The 27,667-nt window shown below is 49.9% G+C and overlaps 1 protein-coding gene across 2 annotated transcripts in view; it reads left to right on the top strand.

Annotated features, from left to right (window-relative positions):
• STK32C (serine/threonine kinase 32C) overlaps positions 1 to 27,667 on the top strand; it is a 94,527-nt gene that overhangs the window by 50,327 nt on the left and 16,533 nt on the right. Inside the window, exon 2 of one of the 2 annotated variants that reach the window (XM_074592070.1) lies at positions 79 to 134. The exons of the other annotated variant lie outside the window; for it this stretch is intronic. Coding sequence (XP_074448171.1) covers positions 79 to 134 — 56 coding nt within the window. The remainder of the gene's footprint in view (positions 1 to 78; positions 135 to 27,667) is intronic. 2 annotated transcript variants of the gene reach the window in all.

The raw sequence follows: 27,667 nt of genomic DNA, 5'->3' as shown, positions 1-27,667 counted from the left end.
TCCTTGTTGTCTTTTTAAATGTAAGATCTTTGCAGTAAAGCATTTACAAATTTAAATTCTTTTTTCTTTACCTTGTAGTGAACTTTGACCACTTCCAGATTCTCCGGGCGATTGGGAAGGGAAGCTTTGGCAAGGTAGGCTTGAACGCTCGGTCTGGAGTTTGCTTGTATGTTTTATCAGGTGCCTGCTGTTACCTACTTACGATACATTGAAACAGGAGCAGTGCTGAAATAGGCTATTTTTATGGTTGGATGATGGCTGCTAAGTAAACACAGGAAAAATGTGTTCAGGAAAATACCTTGTTGCCATTTGGCATTGCTTTAATTCTTGGCATCTTAGTGAAACAGCTGTATTTTAAACTACCAGCACAATTGTGACCGTTTTGTGGCAAGTATTCATTCTGTTTCCTTTTTCCTGAGGGGGTTTCTAGGTTGTGAGGGGGGACAGTAAGGCAGGGCGGCATTGGAAGGTGTTCTGGGTGATTGACTGAGCTGGCACAACTTGGTCGAGAGCGTTCTGTGAAGCCTCGAGCTGTTTTCCCACTCAGAAATGAGTTATGCTGAAGAGTTTTTGTTGTTTATTTTTAACAAGTTTTTTTTGCCAAGCATGTGGGAGAAGGTGGGAGGTGATGATCAAAAAGCTGGATAGCTCTGGAAATCACTTACTGGTTGATTTCCTAGTTTTATTCCTTTTTCATTCCCTTTTTCACCGACTCTCACTCAGTCCCCGTGTAGATATCTCTTTGCTGTCGTGGCGTTTTACACCATTTCTTTGCACTGCAAGGACAAAGTGCGGCGTGTCTGTGTGCGTGCACCTGCGTATGTCCGTGCACGCGCACGAGGCTTCATTGCATTGGTTCTCTTCTGTAGTTATTTGGTCACCTGCATTTTACTGTGCCCCAGCAGTAGTTGTGTCCCTCTGTTCAGCTGAGACGTCTGCGCCCCGTGGACAGGAGCTGTAGGAGCGATGACCCTGGTGACAAGTCACGAAAATTGCTGAATTTGGTTGTCGTAATCTTCTTGCGTGACGGCCGCGTGGTGTGGGGCTTTGTGCCAGGGCTGGGTGTTGGGGTGGGACAGGGAAATGGCCTTTGAAATTGTGCAAAATGTGCAATATCGAACCTGTGAAATAGCACAGACTAGTTCAGAGGACGGCGCGAGCGCCTCCGTGTCTCCACATGCTGCTCGGGCAAACTGAAGACAAGCAGAGCGGTCAGAGGAAAGCCGTACCCTCTCTCGTTTCTTTCTGGTCTGGGCACCTCGGGCACTTTCTCCCAGCTTACTTTGGTCCAAAGCTCATAGCATGAGGGTAAGAAAATCTGAATCTGGCCCAGGAGATGAACCATACTCTCCTTCGCTTTTTCACTCTGCCCGTCACAGCCCTAACGAGGCAGCGTCACGCTGGGCGATGGCCACGTGAGCAGCCTGACCTGCTGCATTCCATGCTCAGAAACTTTATTCGGATGCTCAGAAACTTAGCAAAAGCAGAATTTCCTCGGGAGATCTGAGACCTGTTTGCTAAGAAGAGCAAATTTTTACCAATTACTGAAAATCTCTTTGAGTACTTAAAATGTATTGAGTAGCATTGGTCTTGAGCAACAGTACAAACCTCCGACCGCAGTCTCGATGAGGTAGAGTCCAGCTCTTCTTGGTGTCAAGAGAGGGGACACAATTAGTCATGGTGCTGCCATTAGCACTGCTTGCTAATGAAGATGTTTTGTTGCAGCCTCAGTTAACTGACGAACACCGAGGTATCTGTTACACTCTTCTGGCGTGCTCGGGGCACAACCTACCCACGTGAATTCCTGCCTGGCTTCGTTGTCAGTCCACATGGGATCAGGGTAATGGAAATGTAATGCCAAGGAGTGTGTGAGTCAGGGGGAGGGTGATTTTAAATAGTCGCCCATATTTGCAGCCGTGTCTCTCGAGCAAGAAGCAGTGAAAGCCGGCAGCAGCGCTGTGTTGGATTTCTGAGGTTATATTAGACAGTGGAGAATGATTAAATAGAAGCTCAGGTCCTTCCTTAGGGTAGCGCTGTAAAGGTAAAGCAGACAGCAGAGGAAGGTCTCTCCAGATGCTCCTGGCAACAAAGGGAACTCTCAGGGTCTTGTGACTTCTGCTCATCCTCAAAGACCAAACCCTAACTCAGAATCTTAATAAAAAATAGCAGGTAACATTTTTTTCCAGTCATATGAGAAGACTCGTACTTCCAAATGTAAACTTTCAAGAGAAAAGAGGGTTTATTCTGCTGAGCAGCAGCACTTGGTGCTGGAAGATCAATTCTGCTCTCAACATGAAAAGGAGAAAAAAACATTCTTGTCCCAGGGTAGGACCCTATTGGCTCTGAAGAGAGCTGCTCCTCAGGGCTGCTTCCTTTTCTGTTTATGTTAAAGAAAGGTTAAGTCTAGCACGTAGCAGTCTATCAGGCGTCAGAATTGTATATACACTTTCAACAAAATGCTGAAATGATTCATCTGTCATCTTTCTGGATAATTATGTGAATATGCTAAATTTCCTTTGATACTGAGAAAAGCTTTTTATATTTACAAAGTCATTTACAACTCGCATTTAATTACAGAAAATGTAGAACTACCTACCTGAAAACTGTTATTTGAAATTTATGAGTAATTTAGTTGCTTTGGTTGATTTAAGCACTATCTGCCTGCATTCAGGAAGGTGTTGAGGAGCTGGTGTCCCGTCCATCTCAAAGCGGGGGCGTGGACCCTCGGTAAGGGACCTGTGAAACCTGTGGTGCCGTGTGATGTTGTAGTGACGGAACCCAGGAGGCAGCCACTCGCTGGGTTCTTTGGACAAGGCATTTGCTTTGAACTCTCATTTTGTGCACCTCTCAGGACAGACGGTGTGGTCCTTGGTACAGGAACTGTACAAAGTGAAGGAAACAGGAACTCAGGAATCACTTTTGGAGAACCTGGAGAGCCCTGGAGCTGTGGCTCTGGCATATCTGCAAAATCCAGCCAATTTCTGTTTCCTAGAGATGGGCTTAATCATCTTTAAGATACTATTAATCAAATGAAGGTCATGCTTAATTCCATGTTTACTCAAATTAGCAAATGTGTAATATTTTCCATACATATTAGTGGTATATATTGGATTTTCAGTATTTTAATAGGAGCACTGTGTTTCCCCTGTAGCACAGACTCCTTTCTCAAGCAGCAGAAATTGCTCAGGTTTTAGCTGGTCCGTTGCCGCGACCCAAGGAGCAGGAGCCAGTAGCCACATCTCCAGAATGTGGTGCATTTCGTGGGAAATGGGCGCCGAGTTTCATTACGCTCCATGAGATGCGGAAATCTAAGAAGGTGTTGGTTGCATTGCAGGTATCCTGACGTCTCCCTTCTTAAAAATGGACCTCTCCTGGCGTTAGCCCTTGGCCGTTCAAACTGGGAGGCAGCTGAGGGAGTGTTCACCCCTGTATTCCTCCTCCCACTTGGGCTTCCCTCTCGATTCTCCCTCGAATCAGCCACCGCCGCCTTTTCCAAGGAACAAAGAACTGGATAGGTTATGGGAATTCATTATTTCCACTTTAACTGCTGTGAGGAAATGAAAACACATCTGAAGTTCTTCAGCATGGATTTATGTCTTTGCTGTTGGAATAGGGGATTAAAACAGGCAATGGGGGCTGTAATGAGCAGCAGCATGAAACGAAATTTTCCAGAAAGAGGAAATAACTCTCAGGGCGAGTGGGCCCGTGCAGGCAGCCCACAGGGGCCTGGGGGGCATTGCTTTCATTTTTCTTCTTTTTCAATCATAGAATCATAGAATCTCAGAATCCCAGGTTGGACAGGAGCTCAAGGATCAGCTGGTCCAACCGTTCTTGGCAAAGCACGGTCTGGACAAGATGGCCCAGCACCCTGTCCAGCTGGATCTTGAAAGTGTCCAGTGTTGGGGAACCCACCACTTCCCTGGGGAGACTGTTCCGACGGCTGATGGTTCTCACTGTGAAAAATGTTCCTCTTGTGTCCAACTGGAATCTCCCCAGGAGTAACTTGTACCCATCACCCTGCACCTTTTCCATGTGACCCCTTGTGAAAAGGGAGTCTCCATCTTCTTTGCAGCCACCCTTTCAACACTGGAACGTGGTGATAAGGTCTCCCCTGAGCCTTCTTTTCTCAAGGCTGAACAAACCCCGTTCTCTCAGCCTTCCCTCATGTGGCAGCTTCCCAGTCCTTGGAGCGTCTTGGTGGCCCTTCTCTGGACCCTCTCCAGCCTGGCCACAGCTTTTTTGTGTAGCGGGGACCAAAACCGAGCCCCGTATTCCAGGTGTGGCCTGAGCAGCGCTGAGCAGAGTGGGACAATGACTCTGTCTCTGCGGGTGATGCCCTTGGTGATGCAGCCCGGCACCGTGTTGGCTTTCTGTGCCACCGCGGCACATGGCTCACTCCTATGGAGCCTGTCCGCTGGGACCCCCAGGATCCTTTTCACAGAGATGCTTTTTATCTTTATTTTGAGTAATTTTTGGCATTTTATTGGGACCTGCAGAGGTTCAGGGGAACCCACCTGGTAGTAAAGAGGTTTCTATGGCAGGCAGGCTGCCCAGTGAGGGCCTGGAGAACAGAGACCCCACACAAGCTCCCGGCCATCCGATGGACACGGTGCGGTGGCAGCTGGGGATTGGGCAGGAGTCACCACGGGGGACGGGGTGAGGGACGGCCGTCCTCGGCACCGTGGAGCACAGTGGCTGCGGGCAGAGGGGTCGGCCTCCATGGCCGGCACTGGCGGCCCTCCCGGCTCTGGGGCGGCTGCGGGGTCCCTGCTCCCTGGGGTGGCTTCTCACCTGCCTTGCCAAAGAAAACATGCTTGCAGGGTGGCTTGCTTTGCAAAAGTACCTTACCTTCATGACTTTGTTGTTTTAATAATTCACACAACCTGAAGCTGGGTATAGAAAAGCTTTAATCCGTTTTCTAAAGGTCATAAATGCCCACCCAGTAGATATACTGTAAATAAAATTCCCTTAAAGTGTGTTCTCAGCTGAATCCCTCTTTGATGTCAACACAAGCTTGATCCTTGGTCTTTTTTTTCTGCCTTCATAAATGTTGGTTTTTTCCCCCAAAAGAAAGGCTAGAAACATAATCCTTTGATATTGAAATACCACGGGGATTTTTTGCCCTTGTTTTCCCCTCTGCCTGTTCTGGAGCTGGCGTGCGGCCGAGGGTTTGTCAGGGCCGCAGCAGGGTCTCCAGACACGCATCCCTGCCGGACACGGGCCCTGGCACACGTTGGAACGCTGGCGTGCTGTGCTGTCGGGAGGCTGCGGAGGGGCAAATGCGTTTGCTTTTCAAAACGGCCTTGTGGTTCACTGAGAGGGGACAGCCAGGCGAGGGGCGTCCCTGCGTCCCGGGGTGTCTGACCCCCCGCCCAGCCTGGCGGAGGGGGAGGCCTGGCTTGCTGCACCCTCCTGCTTGGCCCCAGAGCCACACCGGGTGTCGTGCGGGACGCAGCAGGTCCTCCAGGCGGGAGGTGCGCCATGGCAGGAGCAGTGGTGTGAAGAATGTGCCTCACCACGGCGTGCGGCACAGGGGCAGCTCCCCTGGCCAGGGGGACACATCTGCCCAAATCGCTTGTCGGGCAGTGACCATGAGCGGGTGTGTGAGAAAGCACGGAGCACACGGAGGGTTATCCTTCCTCTGATGCAACCTCCTAGGTAGTATTTAGAGACTTCTTTTTCTTTCTTGGATGTTGCTGAGCTGTGTCACTGGTAAAAGCCACGGGAGAGAGAATGGCAAAGAATGAAAATCCGAAGTGACGATGTGGTCCAACACTCCCTCACTGTCCAGATCTCGCGCTGTGGGGGCAGGAGCAGTAAAATTACAGAGCATAAGATGCTGCCAAATGACCTCAAGTGATGGAGTGAGCAGTGAGTTCAGCTGGCAGGAGGCCTGCGTACCCCCTGTACAATACTGCGTTCCCCCACCAGGGACCTGCTTGGGGTTTCTGAAGGATCAGACTTCATAAGACAGTGATATGTAGTAAAAGCTGCCCACTTTTGTTATTATTATATACCCAGTGCCTTATTAACATTTGCATTAGAAACTGCCTGGGGTTTATTTCAGCCCCCGTCATTCCCCGTGGATGATTCACACTGGCGTGGGACGGGAGGTGGGACAGATGCTCCCATCAGCAGCCGGGAGGCTGTGGACAGGAAAGTGGCATGTGAGAGTGGAGGGTGGGAGCATTCCCTGCACCCAAAGACCCACTGGTGGCCCCTGGGCCACCCCTGCAGGTGCCGTGGTGGGTGGCATGGCCTCCCCTGGGCCTGGGCGGCTGCTGCAGCCCCTCTCAGGCAGCCCCGTTGCACGAGTGTGTGCAGGAGGGTACTGTCCCCTGCAGAGGGCCAAGCGCCAGCGGTAGCTCCTGGGCGCTGGTTCTTGGGGGAGATGGCTTTGCTCTGTGTGCCAGCGTCGCCCCGTGCTCATGGCATGCCTCAGCTTGCTGCTCAGACGGCCTCCATCCCTCCCCAATCCTGAAACCTGCTGGCTCCTAGTTGTCAGGAGGCTTGGAGGAGAACGGGGTGCTGGTTGCAAATCATGGCATTCGAATGTGACGCTTATTCTCAGACAGGCGCTGACCCTGAGCTCATTGTATTCTGTCCACTGATTCATTGCATCGTGTGTCAGGAGGAGTCTCCTGTGTATTTTGCTCAAGCCTTTTCACAGGGTAAGGGTGCCTTTTCTGGTGCAGTATGTGGCACCCGCTCACACCCCTGCTCGTACCGCTCCTTCCTCGGATGCTTCCCTTCCTGGGCCGCGGGGGACGGGCAGAGCACGCTGGTTGTGTTGGCTGCGCGCTGCGCGTTGAGAAATGCCCTGCAGGTCTCATGCACAACCAAGAGTTAAATTTGTGCTTGAGCCAATCTCTCTCCGTTATCCACTGCTGAACAACCCAGAAGATGTTCTCATTTGGTTTGCTCCACCTCGTGCTTGCAGAGCTGTTGGGAAAAGCACCTCTTTACTCCGCATCTGAAGTTTTGTCATTTTCTTTCGTCATCTTTTGCTCTCAAAGTGCCCAACAGCGAGAGGATCTAGTGTCTCGTTGCCAGAACAAAGCTTGTCTCTACTAATTCATGTGTAGCAGCGAAGCCTGATTTGGTGTGATGAATTCATGACTATTCCCTGGTGTCTAATAATACGGTTTAATTAGTGATGGAGCCTTTCCCTCCGTCTGGATCTCTGTCTTGTGTGTCTGATTGGTTTTCACAAAGCTGAGAGGAACTTTCGCATCTTTGAGATGTCCATCCATCTGTAAAATCTGGCTGAAACTGGCTAACAGTCCTACAAGTCGGTAGGGGTGAGCGTGAACAGAATAATCCCATAACCTCATTTTCTTAGGAAAGCAGACACAAATGTTTAATTCACGAAGCCGTCAGCAAGCCCAGCAGACTGGATCCCTGCTGGCGTGAGCCTGCGCTGTAATGCAGCACAGCTCCTCTTCCGGAAAACCGGGGCCCGGGGTGCGTGGCCAGGGCAGCTGGGGCCCACCGCCGCCGTGGGGAGCACTGGTCCCGGCATCCCCATACGATGCACTGATGCAAAATGTCACAGCGCTAGTGGTGACACCTCGGGATGTGCCCGCGCTCTTTGTGTGTCGTATGTTGGCGGCGTGATGAACTGTCACTAGCGATTGTAGTGGTGCTAAGTGATGGAAAAGGGAAGGACAAAGGGTGCTGAATGGTCCCGGCCCCCGTTTCCTCGTTCTCGCCTCACTCTCCTGCTTGAGTGTTGTCGGCCCCGGGGATGTCCCTGGTGCCTGCCTCTGGTATCCACTTCCGAGCTGTCTCACTGTTGGTTTTTCCCCTGTATTTTTTCCTTCCCTACCATTGAATTGAACAAAATGAAGAAAAAAGGAAACATGAAATATAAATTGTTTTTAAGTTTTGTATAATTTTATATAAGTTCTTTTTAATTTTTAAAAAAGCTAGCACGAAATGAAAAGGAAAAAGGATATCTGTGTTTGTAAATGCGACATCAACCCCAGCCTCTATAGACTCAGTCAGCAGCCGGGCAGCGCGGTGAGGTGTGCTGCGGCGATGGCTGGCTGGTTCCATGGGACCGGAGGACATGGCCCTGTGCCACTGGCCACCCGCACCCCTCTGCTCACTGCGCCCGCTCCCAGCCCATGGCATCCCTCTGCAAAAACGCGTGTGGCCCCAGGCGATGCATCCGTGTGGCAGGAGCCTCCCCGCAGCAACAAACGCCATTCCCTGGCACAAACCAGCCTCTTTAATTGCCATGTAGTTAATTGAGTCTGTAAGGCACGGGGGTGGGCAGGTGGCCAGCGGTGTCGGGGCAGCCCTGCGATGTGGCTGTCACCGGCACCGTTGTAGGCTTAGTTGCCTTGTGCCAGAGGAGGAGTGTTGCTCTCGTAATCGCGATGTGAAGAGTCCGCTTTTCACTCGCTCTGCTCTGCAAAGCAAGGATCCCTGGGTCAGGTAATTCCTGAAAACAGTCCAGGAGGCAGAGATGGTGCTGCGCTTGAGGCAGCCCGGCCTCCCTCAGGCCCCACACCCCTTCTCAGAGCTTTCCCAGCCCTGAACTCACCCAGCGACAGGCACATACACTCCTTCCCTGCTGCAGTTTGCAGAAAGGTCGTTAGTGGGAGGAAGCCTAGACAGCACATCCATAATCCATCTTCCCCATGACATGTTTGTGTAAAGACTATGAAGTTCTTGTTTGCTATAAAGAGTAAAATGATGCAGTGCCGTTTCAGCGTAGGCAAAAGAAACAACTCCCGAGAGGGTACGGCTCAGTCCTGTAAGCTGGAGGCATGCAGCCAAGCTGTCTGAGGGGCATTTTCTCTCTCCTCCACAAAATCCCCGATCAGAGTCCCACAGTTGTCTCCAGCCGCCCAAAATGAGAGTGGGCGTTGAAGTCGCTATGGACGGGAATGCCCAGTGTGTTCTCATGTGCCCTTTTCAAAACAAGGTGTTTTTCCAATTAGTTGTGACTGTTGGCGATGTATATTTGGTTATTGTTGTTATTAACCCAAGCCATCTCTCTGACAAGGACCACAGGCTGGACCCTCTAGGACATCTCTCTGCCATGCTCTTTGCCTGGTTTTCCTTTACCACGTTCTCTCTGCCTGGACTGGGTTGGACCTCTGGCTCTTGTTTGCGGTCTCCTTCTGCCAGACAAAACCCGTGCTCCTGGGTCTGAAGGTAGCCCAGCTTTTGTCTGTCATTCCCTGCTGTCGCTGCTGTTTCACTGTTCGTACAACTTGTAAATACCAGAGGAGGCATCGTGCGGGTGCTGCACGAGGCGCCAGGGGGCTGGCAAACCCCTGTCCGTGCTGGGAGCGCTGGGACGGGGAACCAGGCGGTGCTGGTGCAGCCGTGATGGATGGCGCAGGGTGGCCTGGCGGGGTGTGCGTTCTCAGCACCACGGCGCGGGCTCCTCTTCGTCTGGAAGCAGAAGCACCGTCCTGGGGTGAAGCTTCTGCCCGTCCATGCAATGGAAGCTTGCTCTGGCTTGTGTCAGCAGAAATGTTTTCTCACATACATTACTGTGTATGCATCAAGGCTAAATAGCTGTTTTCTGCTCAAATTCTTCCTAGCTCTTACCTGTGAGTAATTTTTCAATATTAAATTCTAACAACAAAATCCACACACCCCACCCCCACCCCTCCCTGCCTAAGCCCCAAATGCAATCTCGTTTCTAGGCCTTGGGTTGAGGGGACCTTGTTATGGATTGACGTATGCTGTCTGTTGAGTGGCAGATGTCCCTGAATCAGACACTGACCCTTGTGTTCAGAAGGGCCAACCTAATGACGGGGTAAGGAGACGGAGAGCTGAAGGTCTCGGAGGGGATGTTGCACGTGGGAGCTTTCCGTACTCTGCTGGAGTCTCGTGGACTCTCACAAGGAGCCAGTGGGAGAGCAGAGGGCAGCGCGGGGTTGGGTGGCATGGATACGAAGCAACCCCACCGAAAGACGTTACCGAATTTCAAATATCATCCATCTGTGAGGACAAAGAGCAGAATATTTTGGCACTTGATCAGATTAATAATTGGAAATCTGATTATTTTTCTTGTAGCATGACCCTTAGGAGGAACTCCAGTTCAGGTGTGCTCCCTAAGCCCCGAGGCTGTGCCTTCTCCTTGGCAGCGGTGTCTTTGCCTGTCCCCTGCCAGCCGCGCAGCACACACCACGCTGCTGGTCTCACCTGGCCCACATAAAACAGTCTTATTTTTAAAGTAAAAAAACAATGCCCCGCTTTGCTAATGTTAATTATAAATTTCTCAGTGGCTTAAATATGACGAGCATTTGGATCTTTTTTTTGTTCTGACAAGCCGTCGTACAACACACCCCCACAAGCTGGTTAACTGAACCAAGAGCATGGGATGTTTCAGCTTCAGATGCGGGATTTGGCAACAATAAAACTGAGGCTCCGTTGGACATCGAAGTCATCTACAGGCCCTTGGAAGCTGCAGCTTATGAGTTTGGGATGTTCTCTTAATGCTCATGGTTGGACAATCCAATTACAAACCACTTAATGTCATAAATGATGAGGAACAATGTCCTCTGTTCTTATGAAATTACGAATATATCAGCATGATACAGCAAATATTCCCTAAGCGCTTTTATAATAGTTTATTAACGTAAGTACTGTCTGGGTTTATGCAGAGCATTATGGGTTGTAGCCGTTTTGTTACCCTAGGCAGCACCACGATTCAATGATGTTTGCGGGAGACTCTCCTTTTCTGCACGTGATGTATTTCTTCCTGTGGGTTGGACCAGCGTTGAAAGTCTGAAGTTCATGACTTCCTGTGGAAGTGTCTGTGCACCGCTTAAAACCAAATCCAAATCTCACGGTAGTTGTGCAGACAGAAATCCATAAAGCTGCACTGGGTCCAGTTCTGTTCTGGTTTCTCTGTGGTGAATACGGGAGCTGCCCACAAGCCAGAAGGCGGCAATTGAGAGTTTCTGTGTCTCAGCAATGAAGAAAAAATGCAACGTGAGAAATATAAATAGGAACTGATGCAAGTGGTGTACATTTGCAATAGAAACCACTGTTGTAATGATAGATTTGACATCATTGTGCCAGAGTCAGAGAGACTTGCCGCCTGTGGAGTGCACCAGAAGTCAACTGCAGCACCTGGGCTGGACCTGCCATGGGACAGAACCTTCTCATGGCCAGACTTCCTAGGAAGCATCTTTCGCATTGATGAGCACATGATACGCTTTTATTCCTCCCAGTGTTCCTGACTGCCTTTCTGCTTTGAAATTCCCGGTTTTCCAGTCTTTTAAGGACAAGGTAGTGGTTTGCCTTGTTTCTCAGATGAACTGTGGTGATGGATTCTGGGGACAGGCAAAAAGAGGATGTGGAAAAGTTGTTGTTATGGAATAGACCTTTCAAGGTGGATCAGAAAGGTTATATGGAGGGTTGAGTATTTGATGTGACAACGTTTGGGAGACCATGAGAGTGCATTTCATGTTACTTCTGCTCGGGGTGGAGTCTCCTCCCTCCCACGACCATGGTATTGCACAGCGTCTAGCTGCCCCGAGCTGCACACCAGCCACTGAGTCCCCAGAGACCTCTGTGTTGGTTTTATGTACCCTTTCCGTTTCATTTCTACTTATGTGCCATTTCTATTTTGCATGGCTTCAGAGTTTGGTGACCCCCTGCAGCAGCTTCTGAGCTCCTTCTCCTGTGTTCCTGTGCACCTTGGCCTTTGGACCCTGTCCCCACGCTGGCGCGCACGTCCCAGGTGGTAGCTCAGTAGTGGTGCAGTCAAGAGATGCTGCTTTACTGTCGTGGAACTGCATCTGGAAAGTAAACCAGGATTTTTATTTGTGTTACCCTGGCCTGTGCAACTGGGTTCTACCGGGAGAGCGAGGATGGGTGGGTAGGTAGATCCGTGCACATGTGTATGTATTCATACCTGCACAAACGCACCGAGCTTACGATGGCTATTAGGTGCTGCCTTCCTTTTGTGCATCTCCCAAAGGGAGGAAGCACCAGCATTACGGATTTGAACTGCATGCTATTTCTTAAACTGTGCAGTGAGCCGTGTCCCCCCGTGTGGGTGTCTGTCCTTCAGAAGTGGCAGGACGTGTTGCTGACAGATGTCCTTTTGTAAAAGGGCTGTGGTTTTCCAGGCAGTCTTTATTTATAGCTCTTTTTCCCTGGGAAGCAAAAGAGCCTTACAGTCTCGCTACCTAATGGTATTGTGACAGTTACACAGTTTGTTGTATGAATCTAGCCAGGTTAGCCTCAGTCCTGCTTGTTTATGGCGTTGCTTAAGATCATTATGTCTGAGCACGTGCCTTACAAAGTCTGAGGATCCTGGAGTCATTTGCTGTAAGTACAGGTCAGCATTTCAGATACACCTTCCCTTTTCATGCAGTGGCTCAGCTTAAGTGAACCCCCCGTGTCCGAGCGTGCTGCCGAGTCCTCAGTGGGCACGGTGCTGCTGTTTGTGCAGCTGGGTGGTGCGGGAACGCCGTGACATCTGAGGCCCACGGGCTGTGGTCAGAAAACAGCCGGAATTGTCAAAGTGCAGCAGATTGGATATTTTCCTGAGTGTTTTCGTTCTCTGACTGCCTGGAGCAAGCTTCCTGAAAAACTGACCTGCACTATATAGAATACCTGCTTCATTAGGAAGCGCTTAAGGAAACCAGGAATGCGTGTTTGTTGCACAAAGGGTGACATTTTGCCAGTAACAAGTGACGAAGAGCTGCTGCTCTCTGCAGTTTCTCAGAAGCTTGATATTTGTCTGGCTTCTCCCTGACAATTAATTAATTCAGCCAAGTGCGGTGCAAATGTTTGTACAGACCCAGGAAACCTGGCTCGGCTGCAGCGGATGAGCTGGCTGGGTCCCTCGCATGGAGCACCCAGCGCGCACGAGTGTGGGGGCGGCAGTGCTGGGTCAATGGTTGGACCTGGTGATCTTAAAGGTCTCTTCCAACCAAACCCATTCTGTGATCGTATGTGAACACGGGAGGGGAGCAGGGCATGTGCCGCCCCGTGTCCTGCAGACCCCGCTGCTCTTCAGAAGCAGAAAACCGGCTTCCTACCGGGTCCAAGCACACTGTCACCAGTCGTGCACTGGGACTTTGCTGCTTCTCGTTTCATTCTCTGCCCCAGACTGATGGATTTAGGGCGGAAGAAACAGAAATGACTAATTCTCATGCCTCAGGTGTATTCTGTTATTTAGGTGCCTGCTCTTTTTTGGTCTCTATTGCTGTATCTTTCTGCTAAATACTGCTTTCGGCACTGGGGAAACAGGGAAGCGAGGAGCGGGCAGAGGGAAAGGCCAAGCTGCTCAGCCTGTCACGAGTGAAGAGCGTCTGAGAAAGTGGCCATGAAATAAAGAACAAGCTTTGTGAGCAGCGTAAGTAAGAGGACGTGATTTGCGGTGGGTTTGAGTCCCCGAGTGCTGCTTTCCTCCGTCTGACTCCCCATCGGTAAGACTGTTGGCCAGCCCAGGTGGACGTGGCCACTCGGCAGCGCTGCCGGTGCTGGCGGGGCAGCGAGGGGCCGGCAGGTACAACCCGGCAAGGGCCACCTGCCGAAAAGCTCTAGACGTGTTCATTTATATAATGTGGATAGCAAAAATACTATATCTGCTTCAATAGTCTCATAAAATTAAAAGAATGGGAACGAAAACATTGATGAGTTCTAAATTTAGTCTTTCCATTTTCACACAAACTGGAGATTTTTTCTCTGAAATAAAACCTTAACTGTAGTTATCACTTTGACAATTGCAATATGCTTTTCTAATCTTTTATACTTTTTTTATTCTTATTGACCTGTCACACTTGCGATGAATTATATTTTTGTGGCCTGATCAGGAATTCTACCTCCCTCAAGAAAACACTTTGGACTGTAAACACATGAGATTTTTTTAGAGAAAGAAAAGGAAAGAAACAGTATTTATTAAAGAGAAGTCTTTTGCGTCTCTGCTTTTCACTGTCACCTCCCGTTCAGTTACTATTTCTGTACAAAATCCATCAAGAATCCTTCTGTTGATGTTGTTCACTCAGAGTCGCAGTAAGATTGTTCTGCTGTATTACTACTTTTGATCTAAAAATTCTTTTTAAAAGTAAGTGCTAAAAGATCCTCTAAATAAAGGGCAATGCAGTATAAAGTATCTGTCTGTTCCTGTTCAGCAAATGGTGCAGTTAAACCAAATCACGCTGGAGATTAAATAACCACCAACCCATTCTTCCCAGCTGCCGGTTTGATACGTGCCATGTAGGACGGGTGCAGGAGCTGTTTGGGCGACGCGTAGCTCGGGAGGCTGCTGCGTGTGCCCTACGTGTGCTCCTTGCAGAGGTCCCTGCCTCGCGCTGTATCCCCGGGCTCTCAGCCCTGCTCTGCTCTACCTTACTTCCTCAGCAGGGAAATACATTCAAATACAAACTTAAAGGAGAACACTTGCATAAGATGAGAAAAGTAGATTTTAGCCCCCCGCTATCATCTTTGGGCGTATCAGAGAGAATAGATGAGCAGGGTTGTTCCTGGGCAGAGTGCTCCAGTCGAGACCTTTGTGGGCAGCAGCTCCTCTTCTTGGATGCTTCCAGGATTGAGGCAGAATTTAAGCCATGGTCAAGCACTGCTGCTCGGTGGCAGCGATGAGCTGGTATTGATCTGCCGATCTGCCCCTTCCTGGTGCCCCGTCCCATTAATCCAGTGAGCACAGTTTGCCATGAAATCGATCTGCTTGCCATTGGGCACGCAGGGCTGGATTGGGTGGCTGCTGGCTCCTCTGGGCGGCCAGGCTGAAGTCGTAGCGATGACTCAGCTCGGTAACGCTGTCTGATGTTCATGGAGACATGCTTGGTGATGGGCTGCTTGAGGGATGGTGAATAACTCAGCAGCATTAATGAGTGGAAGCATAAAAGCTCTGTAGATGCCTAATGGGTGAGCCGCAGTAGGAAGATCCTCTGCTGTTGAATGCTTGGAGCATATGTCTTCATTTTGGTGATATGATACAATTAAGTACTGTTGGGTAGGTTTGATAGAGAGGCTTGTGGAGTAGTGCTGTGGCTCCTTGGGAACAGGCTGGAGGCAACCCCTTGTCTGCTGTGACTGATGACCCATCTGCTTGGCTCAGCCGGTGGGGTGGCTGCAGTGATGGAGGAAGGAGACCAGCCAGGAGGAGTGGGGGGTTTGTCCATGTCCATGTCCACGTGCCCACACACAGCCCCTGTGCCCCCACGTGGAAGGGACCTCCGTCTCCCCAGCCCCTACAGCTGTCTCTTCCAGGCAACACGGCTCTCTCCAGCCAGCCATGACAGAAATCAATTGCTAGAAGAATTGCAAGAGATTCCTCATGGAAAAGGGACCCAGCATATTTTGTGTACTGAGTTCCTACATGTGCAGAGGTAGATGCTGGAGCTGCCGTATTATTCGCTTTCTTGCTTTTTCTGAAGGAAGGGTCAACAATGGTCACAATGAAATTCATCAGTAGTTAATAGAGTTGTGCTAGGCATGATAAGTTGGTCTTAACCACAAATTATCATTAGTCTTCTCACTTCCAAGATGATGCTTTCTCATTGATGCTTTCTCTGTTGGTGTACTTTGATAGTTCCTTCATATGGTCTCTGTTGGTGGCCCTTCACATGTTCTGTGTTGAGTGTTGGGCATGTAGGACAAAGGGAAAATAAAGCTATGTTTGGTCAAGTCTTACAAGGTCTATGTTTGAACTGTCCTTTTTCCCCAGGGAAAGATACTAGGGATTTTAAAGCGATATTGAAAAGCAAATCTGAACAGATGGGACTTGAATGTGGCCAAACTTCCATCCAGCCAAGTTACTGTTTTTAAACGTGCAGAGGGGTGCGGCGGTTGATGGAGGAATTAATGCTGTGTGCAACGTGCACAGTACGTGTACAGAGGTATTTGCTGTCAAGTAACAATAGTTTACAGTTACTCTGATTCCTGACAGACAGTTGGCAGCCCAACAGCTGATGGTAAAGGTGGGAGGTTTTCATCACTCTGGCATATTAGCTGTTTTTAATGAACCAGAGTGAGCTTTGCTCACCGTTATACTGGGAGTCACTTCACAATTTGCTGCATCTTAGGTACGAGCATCTGTGGTGTGGTAGCTCGTTTGCAATACCTTGGCCTGGTGCTGTAAAACAAGGTCTTTCAGTACAGAGGACCCTCACTAGAGGAGATGTCTACCAGGGCAGATCCCTTTGCCGCCATGTGGTGGTAACCGCGTCAGCGCAATGAAGCAGGCTTCTGCCAATGAAAAATTAAGCATTTGGCTGCAGGTGGCATTAATTCCCGCTGAAGGTTTTGCACTGTGAAACATGAGTATCCCCTTTTTTCTTAGGTGAAAAGTTATACCTATATTTATTTACTTCAGCACGGAATGGAAACTTTGGTGCCTGGGAGGCGTGTTGCAGCAGCAGCACAGAAACGAAGACGTTAGGCCACGTCGCTCTCAATGCCATTGCCCGGCAGCGCCGTTTAAAGACGAGTGATGAGGTTTTTCGAAATAGCACAGTAAGTGTTCCTGCCTTGGGATCAGGAAGAGCTTCAACATTAATTTACATTCAGAGATTAAATAAAACCCTCCATTCTTCATTGGAAATAATTAGATTTCTCTCTGTTCCCAAGTTTTATCAAATACGTAACTAAAAAAATCTTTTCATCTGCCTCTTCGACCAGCATATAAAACGTCACAGGATGTAATCAGGGCTGTATGAAAGATGACTCCAAATACAAGATTTAACTCAAAATATATGTCAGCCATAGGAAGACGTACTTTCCACCTTTTATTCAGAAAAGACTTGTTATCTGTAGTTACATACAGGGGACCAGCTCCTCGTGTAAATCCGTGGAGTGCTGCTGAGGTGGAGTAAATGGTGGATCCAGGTTTGGATATATCCAAAAGGCAGAAAGGAGACGGGTCATGGCGTCTTCAGGGATTTCTGCAAGTTGGTCTGGTTTTTCATCATTCTTCTTTAAATAATATTAAAGCCAGAAAAGCCCAGCAGAGATAACGAGCATGTGATTGAAGCTACACAAAAATCTAGATGCCAAACAGCCTTTCCGTAGGAAGCGTGACAGCTCTAGAACACATCTCCCTGTTTGTCCTCCTCCCCGCGCTCGGCAGAGCCGTCTGTGCGGTGGGAAACACAGTTCCCTCCACTTGGGAAGCTCCCGAGTGAGGCTCTGCTACGCTGGGCCCCGGAGGTCAGCAAATCCCGGCCACGCCACACCAGACACGTGCTCAAGACCATGACCAAAGGATGCTCCAAAATGCCTACATTTCTGCTTTAAAATATAGTAAAGACACCAGATTTTGAGATATCTGATGGCCTATGATTTCTATCAAATGATGAAACTGTATAGCTGGAATTCAAGAGGGGAGAGGGTGGAGAACGAGGGCAAACAAAAGTAAAGAAAAATGCTCCTTTTTTATTTTTTTGTTTCTTAGGTTTGTATGCCGTCAGTTCTCTAGTTTTTCCTTGTTTATTTGGATTAATGTCTCTCATGAGGTGAAAAAGTCTATGTGTTTTTTGGAGCTGCAAGTCAAATAATCACCCATATCCAAAACTCGATTATAGAAACATCTGCTTAATGTCTGACGAGATGTTATTTTCTCAGTGTGACATTAAAAGGAAGTGCTCAATCTGAACCACCTAAAATTGCTTTAAATCATAGGATTCAGAGCATGTAGATAACATTCTGCATCCCCCTCTCATGAACTCCTGCAGGAAAATTGGAGAATATTCCATGACAGATGCCAACTAGGAGAACTCGGCTCCCCGCTTGCTGTGTGCAGGCGCCAATAAGGGGAGCTTTTCCTGCCGCAGTTCCAGTGTGCTGGTTGTGCCATTTATGTCAACGGCAAGACAGAAGTGAGGTTCATTCTGAAAAAAAAAATAATAGGTGGAAGCTTAGTTTAGGGTGTGTTTTGAGCACGCTCCAAGCTATACCTGTGCCATGTGTTTTACCTTCCCGGTACACAGAGGGCTGGCCCCATTCGTAGGTGATACAAATCCGTACGGATCTGTTGGACTTCAAGGAGGTCTGCAGATTTGCAGGAGATGAGAACATGACCACATGCTTCAGACCACAGAGTTGAAGCTGCTGATGTATGGTATGCTGAGGTGCAATCTCTAACGGCAGGTTTTATTTTAGGTCAGAAGAGGTTTTTGTTTCTAGCATAGGCAACTGAGAAAGGGATTTTTAACGGAAGTGTTGACACGACCTGAAAACACCAACAGGCTTGCTATGAATAAAAGTTTTATCAGCTGCTGTTACAACTTGGCTGTAGCAAACAGCAGTACTGAATTAAAGAGGTTTTAATGATTTATGGTGTTCTGACAAACCAGTCTTTCATCAATCTTGTGATAAAGCATAACTTTTCAGCAGGGAAAAAGTAAAGTTGTAAGGCTCCATGAAAAATATCTTAAGGAGTGAAACATGGCAAGTGTTTGGAACAGAAAACAAAATCAGCTCTTGAAGACATGAGGGCAGATTTGTTGAGCTGGTAACCTCAGCGTGGCTCCTGAGGGTTGCAGTCATTTTCCATTCACCGCAACTTTAAACCTTTTAATTTGCTTTATATCTGGGTAGATAAGTTCTGGTTTTGACCTTTGCATCTGAAGGGGAGACGGTGTTATTAAAATAGTTGCTGTTATTGTTAGAGATGTACCTATAAAGTGGCTGAAACTGTGAATTGCAGAAGCGCTGCTGCAGTACCGGGTGTCCCCGGAGGCCGGGTGCCTGTGCCTGGGTGCAGCCCAGCAGATTGGTGCAGCATGGACCCCTCGGTGGAGGCTGGAGATCGTCCAACGGCCTTGGTGTGCCCGCTGCTGTGTCCGTCAGGGGCCCAGAGGTGGGGGAGTGTTTGCAGAGAAGAGCAGAGTAGCAGCAGGAGGTACCTGGAGAAGAGAAGACCGAGAGGGATCTCATCAATGCTCAGCAAGAGCTAACGGGGGGGGTGCAAGAGGATGGGGCCAGACTCTTCTCAGTGGTGCCCGGGGACAGAACAAGGGGCAACGGGCACAAACTGGAACACGGGAAACTCCATCTCAACAGGAGGAGGAACTTCTTTGCTGTGAGGGCGGCAGAGCCCTGGCACAGGCTGCCCAGAGAGGTGTGGAGTCTCCGTCTCTGGAGACATCCCAAACCCGCCTGGACGCGTTCCTGTGCAACTGCTCGGGGTGACCCTGCTCTGGCAGGGCTTGGACTGGGTGAGCTCCAGAGGGCCCTGCCAGCCCCGGCCAGCCTGGGATTCTGGGATTCTACTGTTCTGTGTACCTGTTTGTGCCATGTGCCCCGTCTGTGAGTGTCAGCACCTCACCTGGAGCGGGTGTGGAAGCAGGCAGGAGCAGCGATGTGATTGTTACACCGGGAAGTGTCCGTTGCTGTGAGGAACACAATTTCCCAGGTGAGCACCCGAACGCAGGGAGGTTCTGCCGTGCAGGCCTGGCCCCGAGCAGTGCCCTTGGCCCGAGCCAGTGCAAAGGCACGGCTGAAAGCTGGAGGAGATGTGGGAAGGTGGAGGAGCGCTGCCGTCACGGCCAGCAGCCGCCTGCCTGTTTGTGCCACCGAGCCCGGTTCGTTAACATGGCATAATACAGAAGATTGCCGTGCAGATTGGCGCGGGGACCAGAGCTGCAGATGTCCCATTCTTTTAAATGGGTCTTTGTGTGCTGGAGATAATAGTTGGGAAAAACACTGCCAGAGACACTGCTGTCAAAACTGTTCCCAGAACAAAGTTCTGGTTAAATAAGCTGCATCATCAAGCAATGGAGGTTTTTGATTGTTTCAAAGTATGTTGTTATTCAGGATCAGACAGTATTATAGTAATGTGTCCCCGCTGAGCGTGGGGTAAGCATCACGGGTAAGTTGTGTGCAACTGCAGTCCTGCTCCCCGGAGTTGTCTCCGCTGGCGGTGGCGCAGCCTCCTGGCGCGTTGGGGCTGCGGGGGTCCCACTGTGGCCGCGGGCTCACAGCAGGGTGCCGTGAGGTCCCTCTGAACTGCGCCAGACCCATCGCCCACTGGGCCACCATCATCGTCAGGGAAGCTCTTCTAGGGACAGGTCTGAAATCTTCCGTCTTGTCCAGAACTCCCTCCGACAGGACCAGCCCTGAAGGGACGGTGAGGGGCTGCACGGGCTCCTGCAGTGCTGGCTGCCCTGAGCGTTTCCAGCCTCCTGCGCCCATTGAGCCAAGCCCTGGGTCAGCAACCGTGGAGAGGGAACACCTTTGAGGGACCAGCATCCTTGAGATGCTGGGTGCCTCCTCTGGGCCTGCTCTTGTAGGGGGGCTGCTCCTGGGTGGGGGTACCTGTGGTCTTCAGCCCCAGCCCTTTCCCCTTAGATCAGCTGATTTTACTGTCCTGGGTATCAGGTAATTATCAGTTTACTTTATGTTCATGATTTATGCTGCCCAAGGCACGCAGCTTCGTGCTGCCCACAGCTGCACATCCAGCTGTGCTTCTCGAGAGCACATCTGTCTGTCTGTCTGTCTGTCCTTCCACATTTGCTCATTTCTGGGTGTTGGGAGAGGAGAACATCTGCAGAGCCAGGCAGTGTTGTCAGATGGACCCAGCTGCCGGGTCATTGCTTTTGTCAGTGTCAACATGACTGTTGCGTTTTTGAGAACGCTTTTGGTAGATAAATCTGATTTGATAAATTTGAGGTGATTTTCGGCAGAGGTTGTCAGCGGCAGAGGTTCACACCTGATACTACCCATAACTCATGTGCTTTTGTGTCTTTGTAGGAGGTGCCTGGGTTGTCACAAGGCAGTAGCTGGGAGCCATCATGGTAATTACAGGGATTAAAGGAGTTTTTGACCAAGGGAGTGTCCCCACGGGAAGGCAGCAGATGGTTTTGGCACAGGTCACTTCCCGTTGCTTGTGGCCCTCAGGGGACCATGCCCCTGGCTGGACAGGGAGGACTTGGGAATGGACCCAAGTCCATGGCAGCAGCGGCTGAGCAGCTGGGGCAGCCCGAGCCGGGGGGTGCGGGGCCGTGCTGGTGATTCAGGGCCATGGCCCTGGCAGAGTCACCATCCCCTTCGTGTCTGCCCACGCCTGGCCTTGTGTGGAGTGCCACGGGGGATGACCTGGCTCCTTCCCAGCCACTGGGCTCCTTCCCAGTCAGACAATAAAGTCATGGACAGGCCTGTGGAAAGGAGGTAGATGCTTCCAGCAGAGCTTCATCCAGCTGCTCACCTTGGTTCATGTCTTAATGAATCCCTGATATTTTAATTAAATCACTGCAAATACACCTAGAAGGCAGCTTTAAGCTTTGCTCTCTTGGCTATTTAAAAAAAAAAAATAAATTGATGAGCTGGTTTTATTCTTGATGTTTGTGAGAACTGTAGAACAAGTTAATATTATCTTTTTAATTGCAAGTGTTACACAGATGTTAATTACCAGCAAAGATTGTATTTGAATTACCATCAGTGCCATCATGCAAAGCGGATAGGAAGATTGCTGTAAATGACGGGGTAGCCGCTACTGCGTCCTGTGCAGGGTGAGACCGTGGCCGTGTCAAATGCCTTTGGTTTCTCTTCAGGGTAGCACGATCCCAGTTTGGTACTTTCCTGAAAGCAGCTGAGAATTTTTTATTTTTTTTTTTTATAAATGGCAAGATTCTGCATGCAGCTCTTGGTACAGAATGCTCTCCAACAGCGAAGCAGGGGGGTCCCGGAGGTGCTGTGCTGGGGGGACCGGAGGGACATAGCTGTGGTGCCTGCAGCCCCATCCTGCCCACCGCCGGCACCGCGGCTCTGCCCGCTCTGCTCCCGCACGGACATCGCTCTGCCCATTATGGCATTAATTGCCAAATAAAGTCCTCTCCGCCTCTTCCTGCGTGGCAGTAACTGCCCTCCAGCTGATGGGACATAGCCGCTGCCTAAAGCACGGAGGCACTCGGAGCAGTGAAGCTGTCCTGGTTCGAGAGGTGAGCTGTTAGAGGAAAGCCCGTCTGGAGGAGATGGGCTTGTTAAAAACCAGTATTGGAGATTATTCTTTCAGCAGCAGAGCAGCAACGCATGACTTACAGTAAACCCTTTCTTACCTGCTTTACTGTCTGTTTGCTCGACCAACTCTGGTTTGCGAGAAACCAGCACTCACGATCTTCCCGCGCTTCTCTGCGAGGAAGAGCTGCCTGTCGCTGGTTTTGCAGTCTGTCTTCAAAGTCTTAAACCCTCACTGGGCGCCTGTGGGTGGTTTCCAGCCGTACTGGAGTGACTGGCATTTCACCCAGACGACGTTCCCCGCGAGCCCAGCAGTCGGGGTGGTCTTAGCAGAGGTGCAGTAAGCACGTGCCTATGTGCCTCTGTCACAAATTACCAGTTCTTTCTGTTTTCTCCACATTTCTGCTGTAACATTTGGTGATCAAAAATGCACTTGGTTCTCCAAAAAAGCTCGAGCTATTTATACATCATGGTTAGTGCTTCTTTATTGCTTCTGGCCCTTCAGAACAAAGAACTTTGCTCTTTCTGCTACAGAGGCTGCAAATCTCCCATTTCCTCGAGATCCTTCCCGAGGCTGCTGCCATGCTGTCCCCTGCAGCAGAGGCTCTTTTCCCCAGGCGGTCCCAAAGCCTACTGATGCTTTTGGGTGCCATGGGCAATTTTATTTTTCTGCTTCACATTTCAAGTTTCAACCTTTGAAGTAAAATGGCAGCTATATAGATATTATGGAAAACAGGGAGGGGTTTGGCCCCGGCAGCCTGAAGGGGAGAATGAGCACTGTCGGTGGTTCAGCCAGGGTCCAGCCTGCATCGCGGTGGGACGCAGCGCTGGGACATCGTGCTGGTGGCCCTGGCAGGTACAGCGACTGCTAGGTCTCGTTGAGCTTGCGCAGCAGAAGCGCTGCAGGCTGGACCGGGTTTTGCCCAGCGCTTCATGTCTTCTGCGCTGCCTTTCTCAGGCGGAGGCAGCGCCTGGCCCCAGGCCACTGGTGCAGGAGGTGGCTGGTGTTGGAGGTGACTGATATTTCCTTTGCTGGGTAAAAGCTTAGGGCCAGATTCTGGTTGTGCTTTTGCTTGTGATAATTCCTCATGACTTCATTGGGGTTGGCTTATTTTTGCGAGCTGAACACTGTTGCTCTTGGTGATTAATGGTTGGGGAGCGTGGCTGGGATCAAATAAGCTCTGCCAGAGGGATCGATGCGTCATCCCAGAGTCACAGCCATTTCCAGAGTGACCACTTAGAACTGCAGTGCTTTTCTTCTCTGGAGAATGGGAAATACGGAGACTTTTTTAACCATTTCAATATCTAACTGGAGTTTTGTAGGTTTTCCACATGGGGAGTCCAGAAATAAATACCCAAGGGAAGTCAGCAGAAGCTAGAGGAGAAATCGATATATGTGGGCAAGGTGCAACCACTCCAAGTAGGCATTTTTATGAGCTAGAGCAATGTTCAGCTGTGGTTTGCTCTTGTGCAGGATTAAGGTGTTTGCCGTTGGTGCGTAACGCTTGCCGATGCTGAGCCTTGACTCTACTCTAAAAACAAAATAAGTGAAATCCAGCTTTGTACACTGAAACTTGCTGATGGCTCTCAGCTGAAGTCAATAAAGTGTGTACGTAAGGATTACAGCGCCTTTGGCTCGTCTTTCACAGGCAGAAGCCACAAAGAGGTTCAAGAAGAAAACCTGCTGCTCACAGTTGGGAAGCAAAAGGAAGATCTTGGGAAGCAAAAGGGAGATCTTGGGAACCAAGCTGTGGGCACCCGCATCCGACGTGACGGTAACGTCCTGCAGAGGAGAGGATCGCGGGTGCCTTGATTGAAGAGGACATCTGCATTTGCAGAGGGAAAAATAATCTTTGTGCTGCCGAGATCAAGCAATCTCAAGTATTTATCAGCTCCGCAGATCCTGCCCAGAATGCAAACTACTTGCTTTTGTTTGAGCCCTGACAAATTGCGCTGCCCCTTTATAATTAGTTTGAGATAACTCAGGACATGCTATTAAATGATTAGATGACCTTTCATCTGAGCAGGGATTTCAGCCCGTTTGATTCCTTCAGAATCAGCAGGAAAAAAGTTCCTGGATTTCTAAAGGAGGAAAGGCAAAGCCTGCCTGAGAGAGAGCAAGTTGGACTGAAAACCGTACAGAGCAGCAAAAATGTGGACGATTGAAGAAAGTATCCTAAATTAACAAGAACAAAAAAAACTTCCAAAAAGGACATAATGTCTGAGCCCCCTGGACACCAGAACACACCCAAATCCCAGCTCTCCGCTTCCACGCCGACTTACACCAGGGTTGGGTGGAAAATAGAAATAACTCCTGCAAGCAGGAGCTGAGTGAGTGATGCAGGGGAATAAGAAGCCAAATAATTCCTGGCAGGTTATGGACTTGGTTTCTGCGTTTGGTGCTTAATCCGCGGTGTGATGGAGAGTGCTTTGATCCTACAGAATAAGGTTTAGGCTGAGGCTTTGTCCTAAAGTCAGCTTTGTGTGAGGGTGTAAATGGTGCGTATGCTTCCTACTGAAAGAGCAAGGTTCATCCCTGCAAATTACAGTCATGGTGGGGGTGGTAGTAGAAGACAAACTGGTCAAAACTCTAAGTCCCTCAGTTATCTTCTGCTTATTTAGTCCTAGTATTATTTTTTTGTTTGTTTATTTTGGTTTCTAAATGTTAAATTATGGTATAAAATTTGAAATTCTTAATGTTTTCCCTGGATCAGCTGGAAGCAAGTGAAAATAAGCGACGACCAAGCTGACTCTGGGACAGCGGTTCAGGGCCCTGCCAGCTCTTCCCGCTCCAGAGGCTGCTGGTCGTTCGTTCTTCTCAAATTAAAGCTGGTCCCTTTGTCCCCCTGCTTTGATTTTCAGATGCTAGGGGAAAATCAGGTGAGCTTTGGGTGCTGTGCCATGTTTCCATGCGGTGTCTGTTTGCCTCCCGGGAGCGTTGCCGGAGCTTGGCACGGCACTGCATGGCACGGCACGGCATGGCGGAGTCCTCCAGGCGCCCGGCGCTGCGCAGAGGAGGAATGCAGCCCTGCCGCAACGCGGGATGCCTGGCTCCTGCCGCGGGGCTTCCTCCTGGCTTCCCATCCCTGGACTTTTCGGCTCTTCTCTTGCCCCTCTCTGTCTCTTACTGGGACAGTTCAAAGGGACGGATTTAGTGTCAGCTCAGCAGAGGGGGAGACGCTCTGGCAATGGGAAGCCACAGGGTCGGCTTTGCAGCGAACGAGGTTGGGGACATTCTCCTGGCGTGACAGCGGGGGTGGCAGGAGCAGCGCTGCGTGTCTGCCCTCGGGAGAGGCACCGGCAGGAATCTCCTGGGTGCTGCACTGATGTCAAACGAAGTCAGGCTAAATGCGTGACTGCTTTCGTGACAAAAACAAACTTTGTGCACAAAGCGGAGAGGCAGCTCTGAACTCTTCTGCTCACGTACTGCGTTTTTTAATGATAACTCCTACCTCAAGGAAAGGTATTTCAAGCCAAGAGTCAGTTTTCCCTGCCCGTTACGTTTTTGATACCACCTAGGTCAGTGGGCCTCATTAGTCCCCTCTAAATTGATGAGATAGCTGGGGCTGTTGAGTGGAGACCGAGATTGTCCCAGATTCAGATGAGAAGACTCTGCCAGCTATGGTGACAATACAGGCGTTGTCATTGTCTGGGGCCCCATAAAGTGAGATCGAACTGGGAGATGTTAAATGCACATCTCATGTCCTGAATCGCAAATGCAAGCTCCAAACCCTTTATGCCTTTAATGCAATAAAAGCAAAGGCAGCTGTATACAAACCATTTGGCAGCAGCTGAATGTTCAGGGTATCTGGGACTCTATTAAATCTTTCATGTGCCATGTCTTGAGCAATATACTACCAGCTGATGCCTGCCTTCTGCTTCGCAAATCTGGCAGCATTACGTACAATTTTTTCTAATGGCTGTATTTAACCACTGAAAATTTCCTTTGTGCGGCGAGGGACCGCATCATGCAGAATGAGGACAAAGTAGTCTCTTCTTTCTGCTTTCTTGCGTTGCTTTGCATTGTAGATCTGCTTGAAGATGGACTGAAATTAATTTAAAAAACCACTCTGACTTGTTACCAAGTAGACGTTTACTCCTTCCCCAGGAACAGATGCATGAGCAGAGAAGCACAAAAAGAAAAGACTGGGGCACTGCTGTCTGGGGGAGGTGAGGACGCGTTTCTGAAACCAGGGGTGTTTTAGGAAGGGTCTGTGGCAGAGGGCCGAGGCAGCCGAGCCTGGCCGGGGCAGCACCGACACCGGTCCTGGCCTTGCTGTGAGTCGCGTTGGATCCCTGCCAGGAGCTGTGTTAACGGGATCATTAGCCATTAATGGCTGTGGTAACTACAGCGGTACAAATAGAGCCTACCGGGGGCAGCGGAGACGTGCCCTCTCGCCCCGGCTGCCCCTCGGCTGCCGGCTGTGCCGCCCGGGAGCTGTGCCGTTGGGAGCACCGCAGCGGGCACCGCAGGCACGCGCCCCACACCACCTCCTGCTCATCCCAGGGGCTGCCCTGTCACTCCGGCGCTCGTGGAGCCTTGGGAGGGACATCTCCATCCACCCCCACGTTGGTGTTCTTCGCCAGAAAACAGAGAACAACAATTTCCAGAGGGCCTGAAACTGGCGTTGCTTTGTATGTAGGTGATGCTGTTCCCTTTCAGAGAACTATTTATTATGATTACAGAGTACAAGAAGTTTTCATCATTTTCTCATTTATTGTACTAAGTTTCCATTTTCCCTGCGGAGAAACAAGACGCAAATGACATAAATATAAAATGCAATGCCTGTTAAGATATTGCAAGTCACAACCTAAAAAAAAAAAAATAAAAAAATTTAGACATTAATGAGCTTCTAGCCAGAATGTGAAATAAACTGACATCAGGAAGGAGTGTTGTTCAGGGCCTGGATGGCTGTTATTCAAAGGTTTGTTTTTAGAGAAGTTAGATGACTATGTTTGAAAGGGATATTGTTAGGTCTTTTCTGCTGAAGGAATTTATGAAATATAAAGTTATTTTTGCCTTGTTTATTAAATGAACAACCAGTTTAGTCTGCTTTAGGCAGGGGTCAGATCCTGCTGGTGCTTTGCATTGGACGAGGTAGTTCATTATTGTGAATTTGCGTGAAGCAGGGTTTTACCATACGTGTCTGTTAGGAGCAGTCCCTGGCAGCGGTAGCTGATGAGCTTTGCTCGCCTGCAGGCGCTGGGGGCGACAGTGCCATGCGGGGGGTCGGGCCAGGGACCCCGGTTCTTGCCGATAGCTTGGAGGCGCGCGGGGCAGGGCAGCCTGGCCATAGCTCGGCGCAGGGCACGGCTCTTGGGAGAGCATGCCATCGGCAACACCGCCACAGGTGAGGGACGGGCAGCCGGCAGCGGGGGTCAGCAGGGGCTGAGCTGGGGTTTGGCCGCCGTGAGCCCCGCTCTGCCGTGGCCGATGCGCTCCCACGTCCCCCACGGGGGGCTCTGCCAGCGGTGCCCGAGTGCCACCAGAGAACATTGCTCCGGTCAAGCCGCCCGAGCAGTGAGCGAGCCTTTAGCATGAGGTCTGAGCTGTGCCTGGAGTTATTTCAATATGTAATTTTCCGTTCTTACGATAATTGCAATGACGATGGCAGAATAATCCCCGTAATTTCTGTGCGCATCACTAATTGGGATGTTTTTATCAGGCTAACGATAACCACCTATTATTTTGTCACCTTCTTGCTTTAATGTGTCCTCGATGACACTATATTATGCGCCATTAGCACTTGCAAATGGTTATTAA

This window comes from Larus michahellis, chromosome 6 (genome assembly GCF_964199755.1).
Source record: "Larus michahellis chromosome 6, bLarMic1.1, whole genome shotgun sequence".
Taxonomy (NCBI): domain Eukaryota; kingdom Metazoa; phylum Chordata; class Aves; order Charadriiformes; family Laridae; genus Larus; species Larus michahellis.
This window is presented reverse-complemented; position numbering and strand designations above follow the sequence as displayed.